The 7,898-nt window shown below is 43.8% G+C and overlaps 1 protein-coding gene across 3 annotated transcripts in view; it reads left to right on the forward strand.

The window, feature by feature from the left end:
• KCNH7 (potassium voltage-gated channel subfamily H member 7) overlaps nucleotides 1–461 on the forward strand; it is a 203,038-nt gene extending 202,577 nt beyond the window's left edge. For all 3 annotated transcript variants that reach the window (XM_023931109.2, XM_023931107.2, XM_023931108.2), the window contains one exon: nucleotides 111–461. In XM_023931109.2, coding sequence (XP_023786877.2) covers nucleotides 111–377 — 267 coding nt within the window. In that variant the 3' untranslated portion in view covers nucleotides 378–461. The remainder of the gene's footprint in view (nucleotides 1–110) is intronic.
• The last annotated feature ends 7,437 nt before the right edge of the window (nucleotides 462–7,898 follow it).

Below are 7,898 nucleotides of genomic sequence, written 5' to 3' on the forward strand. Positions count from 1 at the left end.
TTTTCAAAAATGGTTTCACATCAACCATCTGAATGTGCTAATTTTGAACAGAACAAGGGCCTGAAAGGGATGGTAATTACTACCATCTCGTTTCTTCTCTTCCCTTACAGTGTCCTGAAATTTCAGATGTTGAAAAATCTAAACTTAAATCCAAAGAATCCTTCTCAAGTGGAGTGCATCTGAACACAGCCTCAGAAGACAACCTGGCTTCTTTTTTAGACCAAGAACATGACCAGTCTGTAGAGCGTCCCACACAGCCTTGTAAAACTTGTCTCCCGCCAGTTAGGCACCCTTCCTTGCCAGAATCTTCACTAAACACTGTAGGAATCTTGAGTCTTCATAGGCATGTTTCTGATCCTGGTCTTCCTGGGAAATAGTACTTTTATACTATTACTTCACACAAAAATGTAAGTGCTTTTAATGGCTGTTTCTCCTTTTTTTTTTTTTTTTTTTTTTTTGTATTTAAATCCTCTATACTTGACTCAGGGGCTACAAGGAATATACCATTATATGCAAAAGTACTGTATATTTTCCTAAATCTGAAGCTTGTAAGGTAAAGTTGAGCAGTTCTGATGTAAATATATATATATATATATACACACACACTAACTGTATGTTCCAAATGTAAAACTGCCAGCATTCTCAAGGCACCTTATATTTATATTTTTTTTAAAATAACATGCATGTTCTGAGATTACAGTTTACGTTGCATGGAGATTACGATTTACTGCTGTCATGGAAATACTATTTTATTGTGGATAAGTCTTCAAAGCAAATAGGAGACCAATAACAGTAATTCACATAGAAAAACTTCTACCTGACCAAGCTAAAATTCAAGAAAAATGCTCTTCTAGCTCACTCTTGAAAATTTATTTACCTTTCTTGTAGTGAGCTTTTTCTAATAAATCACAATGAGTATGAATCTAAAGAAAGAATAAGGTAAGCAAGTCTTCTGGGCTTGAAACAATTAGGACAGAGTAAACAGCCTCCTTCCAAACTAGTCAAAGTAGGGCAGTATTTTAACAGAGAGGAAAACTGCCATATGGTGCAAAGTATCACCATAGGTCACATCCACAAAACTGCATTAAATTGAATCATTTGTTTCCACAACATATTGGTTTTTGGTCTTTGTATTGTTATTTTTTTAATTGCATCATAGAATTCAGCTGTGATGAGCAGACAGGTACTCTTCATCTGTCACACAAACATAATCAAATGCAATAAACCTAATTTCTATGTAATGCAGAAGACTGTGTTCCTTTTGTTCAACAGAAATTATTAACAGCCTGTTTTAATTTTAAAATATTTTACACTTTTTTTTTTTTTATAATTATTAGGGTGGCTGATTGCAGTTACCTCTTTTTACTGACCGGCCCCTCTACAATGCTCATATACACACACCTCGCACGCACTCCTGGACGTGTGGGTGTGTGTATTTTATAGATGTACATAGATGTGTATGTATGTGTATGTGTATATATATTTATATACACACATACACACAAGTGTGTGTATATACCTACACTTACATGTAGGGGTATAGATATAGAGCTATATATATATATATGTATATATGTAAAATCACTTTCAGGAACAATTGTAAACTTTCTTATTACAAAATGAGTAAGCTTAGCTTGTGTCCAAAGCTGACTACATTAGAATAAAATGATCTAAGGTCTGTAGGCTTTAAATACAGTATGTACTGTATGTGCATAATGCTTTGTGAATACTTAGATTTAATTTTATTAAAATATTATTCTGCTTCAAATGTTGTGTTTATTTTAGAAGGAAATGTCCTTTTTATTACTGTTTTCAAATACTTTTAAATGTTCATATGATTTTCTAATCTTATAGCTTTAATGTGAAATTCCCCTAGGATGAGAACTGGTTATAGAAAAGCATGTAATCCAGTTAGAGGGGGGAGCACTTAAATTTTACCTAAAACCAAGCTAAACCCTCTGTCCTAAATCAGTGCTACAGAGAGATACTGAGTGGCTGCCCCTCACATAGATGTATTTCTTGTATGTTGGGGTCAGAATGAAACATATGACACTTCAGGCATACACAGCCAGTAGATAAACAGGAAGTGGGTGAATCTTTCCTCATTTAAAATTAGTGTGAATGTTGAGTTACTGAGCATGCCTCTACTTTATCTTTGCTTTTAAGGCTACCAAAGTTAATTAAATCAATACCTTTGTCGTTGAAAAGATAAACCAACCCTTCCCATACAAGATCAAATTTTCTCCTGCTTCCTGGTTCATCGGATGATGGAAAGGTCCAAGTGCTACAACAGGCTGGCTGCTCTTCTATCACGATGACAGGAGGGCTGCACTTGCAGGATCAGATTCTAGTGTCAGGAAAATTAATCCACAAACCCCAGAGGTTTATGTCCAAAAAGGAGACAGAGGAGTCTTGCAACTTTATTTGAATAAAGAGAGGGAGACAGTCCACTGGGGCACACACCTATGAATTTCTCTCTTGAGATTTCAGAGGGCACAGCCTCCTTTTTTCTGAACTCCCAGCCACATGTTGCTCTCTTCCCGCTGGCTGAGGTACTAGGCAGGTGCAATCTTCCCAAACAACCTACCACATATCCCCCCTTGAACCTGTAATTTTACCCCAAAGTTCAGGCTTGTGCAGACCCTTGCCTGTTTCAGGAGCCAAGCTGTCTGAGCCTGGAAACAAACCTGCTGCTTGAGGTTGGTACAGACATTAAGACCCATTTCAAATACGTTACCACTCATGCCTTCGCCTATCAAATTGTAAAGACATTAGCACACATCTTTCCTCTCTCTAGGGTCCAGCCAGAATCTCTGCCTGCATATACTCCATTGAAACAGGAGTGCTGAATAACAAATTCCTTCTGGAGGGTTTTGTTGTTTGGGTTCATTTAATAGCAAGTGTTAAAGACTTCTGCTCTATCTCAGCCTAGTAACTAACACTCATGTCTGTTACAAGAAACAAGTTAGCACATTTTCTAAAAAGGTATTTGTGGTTATGCTACATTCTAAAAAGTCTGGTATAAATTAAAAATAAAATTAATGGAAAAAGTATAATGCATGAGCTTTGCTTTACAAAAGGCCTTTTGTCCAGTATTATCATTCGATTCTTCTCATTACTGCAAAGAGACAGAATAGAACAGGTGGGCTGGGGAAGAAGCACTGGGGAAGAGGAAGAGTGACAACTACTGCAACCAGTCTAAATGAAGGAAAAGCTCCACTTCTTACTCCATTTTTTGGCCCAGAGAGTCTTTGTTCCTTCCTTTCTCCCTGTACCAAACAAAAAAATCTCAAATGGGTGCAAATAAGGGAGACTTTATAAAAAGTTATGGAGAATCTAAGCTCCCTGCCAAGGAATGCAGAAACAAAAGATGAAAGATTAGCTGCAGCATTCCAGCTACCCCTTCCCTGCCACAGAAAGATCTGCCTTCTCAGGTAACTTCTTTTCTTGTTGAGGTTCAATGAAGTACATGAACACCCACTGCTTCAACCTTTTTTTTTCCAGAAACAGGTAAAACCATTGGGTTTGCAAATGTGTTAATTTTTTTAAACAGCAACATTTTCCCCTTTTATTTGCAGGTGATTTTGTTGGGGGGTTTTGTGGGTTTTTTTGATGGGGCAAACCTCCCTTTAAGTCCAGTCTGGTTTATGTTATCCAAACATAAATCATCCAATCCAGTCTGGTCTGTGTTATCCAAATCAAACTGGGAATAATGTTAAGACTTGTATACCCACAGAGTTGTAACACATCCAAAGAAGCTTTCAGAACTTTAGGAGGCATGTTTTGGGTTTGTTTGAACTTAGGACAACTTGTGGAAATTGTACATTAAAAGCCTGTGTTTAAAAATACGTATTCATTTTAAGCTGTAGATACAGAAAGTCTCCTGGAAATTCAGGAATAGCTAAAGTAGCTGAAGTGCAAAAGCAATGTGGACAATCACTTCAAGTATGAGAGGTGAGACTATGAGATGAGACATATGACAAATATGAGACTGTGAGATCAGAATAGCTCTTAATGAAGTTCATTGGCCCTTACCAGATACGGGTGTAGTTCAACATTTAAAGCATAGGAGAGGTTGTGATGCTTTTTGATAGTTAAGGTGTGCAGCAGCCTGAACTATTTGGATGTGCACATTCATCTACAGGCACAGATTTACAGTAATACACCTAGTCTTGTTTCTTGACTGGCCCAGCTCCACTGTTTCCTGGGAGCATACGCCCAACTGCTCGTCTCTTTCTTTCCATGTTCCTGTGCTGTTCACTTTGCAAACACATTTTCTGGTCTCCCACCTCACTGCTGGCTGGCAGCAGATGAACTTCTCTTCCCTTTCCCTGCCACAGATTGTGTCCTAGCAATTTTGCCTCTCTGGTGGGCACACATCAAAGCTCCTGTCTCATTCACCAGCATCATAAGTAACATACAAAAAGCTGAAAAGCACTGCTTGGCATGGCCTCTGGCTTCCTGCTGAGGTGGAGCAACTGGAGTCTTGCCCCTGATAAATTGTATGTCCTCTCATTGGAGCTGTTGAGCTCTAAAATGCTGGACACAAATAGAATTGCAGGAGACTGCAATACCAGCACAGCAGAAGGCATGATTCCTCCTGTGACAAGTGTACTTAATACCACACCTAGAGATCAGCACCCCTGATCTTTCTATCCTCTCCTTGAAATATTCTTACACTGTGAGCACTGGGTAAGAGTGTACACTGCACAGTGCTGTGCTGCTCAGTGTGATGGTGGGCAGTGCAGTGCAGTGATGTGTAATGGTGTGTGCTGTGCTGTTCTGTGCTGTGCTGGGCTGTGCTGTGCTGTGATGTGCTGTGCTGTGCTGTGCTGTGCTGTGCTGTGCTGTGCTGTGCTGGGCTGTGCTGTGCTGTGCTGTGCTGGGCTGTGCTGTGCTGTGCTGTGCTGTGCTGAGCTGTGCTGTGTTGTGCTGTGCTGTGCTGTGCTGTGCTGTGCTGTGCTGTGCTGTGCTGGGCTGTGCTGTGCTGTGCTGTGCTGGGCTGTGCTGTGCTGGGCTGTGCTGGGCTGTGCTGTGCTGTGCTGTGCTGTGCTGTGCTGTACGGTGCTGTGCTGTGCTGTGCTGTGCTGTGCTGTGCTGGGTTGTGCTGTGCTGTGCTGGGCTGTTCTGTGCTGTGCTGTGCTGTGCTGTGCTGTGCTGTGCTGTGCGGTGATGTTCTGTGCTATGGGGTGCTCTGAGGTGCGCTGGGGTGCGCTGGGGTGCTCTGAGGTGCGCTGGGGTGCTCTGAGGTGCGCTGGGGTGCTCTGAGGTGCGCTGGGGTGCGGTGGGGTGCGCTGGGGTGCTCTGTGGTGCTATGGGGTGCTCTGAGGTGCGGTGGGGTGCGCTGGGGTGCGCTGGGGTGCTGCAGCCTTCGCGGCTGAACCACGTCCCGGCTTCCCCGCCGCGCTCCGACCGAGCAGGGAAGGGCAGGGTCGGGTCCGCAGCGGGGCCGGGCGGTGGCACTGCGTAGCCCTTGTGACAGCCGAGGGGAAAGCCGGGTACTCATCCCCTGCCCTGCCAGAAGGACTGCTATGAACACCGGCACTGATTTCAGTCACATCTGTAAGGGACAAAGGTCCCAGAAATCAGTGTTAGCGTCCAGGAGAGCGATAGAGTCAGAGTATTTGCATTCTCCGTGGTCAGAGAAGGCGCTCTGCTATCATCTGTGCAGCCTCACACTAGCTGGAATAAACAAGCATTCTTTATCTCTGGAAGTCTCAAATGTCCTTTTAATGTCTGCAATCTCATAGAACCAGTAAAGGATTGTTTGGGGATTATTGTATAGCCTGATTTACCACCACAGCATACACAACAAAGCAAACACACAAACAACCCATCTGCACACACTGAGTCCTGAGGGCTCCTGAGACTGAGCAAGGAAGGCTCATGTGACTTCCAGCTAAGGAGCTGGAGGCAGAAGAAAAAATAGTGGGGGGAAATTATGCTTATTACAGAAATCTTTACAGAAAGCAGAAATGAAAAAGTAATGATGAAGTAAGAGTGAAAGCGAAGATAAGCAGACAGAACAATGAAATGAAAGTAAAAACAAATTAAGTTATTCTACGAAAGAAGCCTCCAGCTGAAGGAAGCCCCTCTGAGAGCAGACTGCTGCAGCACATCTCAACGTGACAAGCAACTGAGAGTACAATTTGAGTTACAGAAAATTTTAGGCTGGGAAAGGACCTCTGGAGATAGCTGGCTTTCTTTTAAAAGCAAGACATTAAATCAAGGACACTGTCAAGCCAAGTGATGAATATTTCTATTGAGGAAATTTCTGATAATTCTCTGAGCAATATATTCCAATGTCTAATTGTTTCTAGAGTGGATAATATTTTCTCCTTACACCTGGACATGATTTCCTCTAAAGAAATATATTCAAATTCCCCTTTGTCTTGTGTACCCTAGTGAAAAAACATCCAACTTTTAGGAGCTGAAGAACTGTTGGTGTCCCATAATAGATTCTTTCACCTAGTTTGCAAGAGGCTGATCTACACACAGAATCAAGGCATTATCTACAGTTCTGCCTTGCACAGAAAGAGGTGCTTGGTGGCAAATTCACAAAGCCAGCACCGTAACTATCAACTTTTTTTTACATTTTAGCAGACAAAGGCATTAAGCTCATTGGCTACAAGTTACATAGTTTTTCATATAAATTCGTATTCTTTCTTCTATTGGTTAAATGATTCCCTCACTTATGCTGACAAGCCCAATCTTTCTCTTCTTCTGAGTCAGTGGTTTCCTGGATTGGTGGTCTGTGAATCAGTGGTCATAATCTCCTCCTGCCAGAATTACCTCCTACCCAGTCAGAGCTGATCTCAGCACAACTGCTGAGCTGTCTTCATTAGTTTGTCCTCATTTTGGGAGTTCTGCTAAATGTCCTTGAGGTACATAAATTCTGTGTTCTTTGTATCTGCTGTCAGTGATACATTCTTATTCCCAAGTTTTGTTAACCTCCCTCTAGGTCTGAGATCGTTGAAACAGGCCAAATCCTAGACCTTAACAAAGTAATTCTACCAGCAAGTAATTCATCTTTCTAACACTCAGATATCACAGCGGTTGGATCTCCCCTGGCCCTTCTTTCCTCCAGGTTTTATATATGCGGTTCTTTCAAACATGTGCCAGGCTCTCCAATCCTGTTGGCCTCTTGACTCTCCAATTTTTCAGTCTCTTGAACTCTCCTGGACCAAAACTGAACGCAGTAATCCAGGCACTCTCTGTTTATCATTTTGCCTTACCTCAGAAACACACTGAGGTTCCCCAAGCCCCCACAATGGAAACCAAGACTGCTTCTGAAGCTCAGTGACATGTACAATATGGGTGAAACCTCCTCTCAGGGAGAGACTTTCCAACAGCCTCAGACACCAACCAAGCACCTCATTCCTGCCAGTGCGTGCCTGGGCAGCAGCCAGCTCCCAGAACTCAGATAGGCTGTAAGCAGCCCGGGAAGTTCTTGAGGTGGAAAGTGACATCACGATTACTGTCAAAGGTTTCGTTACTGCCAAAAGTTTCGTTTTCAACACCGAGGAGTTGCGCTGAGTGGTGCCAAGTGCAGAGCTGCTGCCCTGTCCGGGGATCCCTGTCCCGGGGAGCCCTGTCTCGGGGAGCCCTGTTCGGGGAGCCCTGTCCGGGGATCCCTGTCCCGGGGAGCCCTGTCTCGGGGAGCCCTGTTCGGGGAGCCCTGTTCGGGGAGCCCTGTCTCGGGGAGCCCTGTCTCGGGGAGTCCTGTCTCGGGGAGCTCTGTTCGGGGAGCCCTGTCTCGGGGAGCCCTGTCCCGGCGGGCCCTGTCCCGGGGAGTCCTGTCCTGTCCCGGGGGGCCCTGTCCCGGCGGGCCGGGCTCTCACGCACCGCCCCGCAAGCGAAACCGAAAGCGGTGCCGGTGCTGGGCACAGCGGCCGGGC

The sequence above is a fragment of the Cyanistes caeruleus genome, chromosome 7 (genome assembly GCF_971803275.1).
Source record: "Cyanistes caeruleus chromosome 7, bCyaCae1.hap1.1, whole genome shotgun sequence".
NCBI classification, from domain to species: Eukaryota; Metazoa; Chordata; class Aves; order Passeriformes; family Paridae; genus Cyanistes; species Cyanistes caeruleus.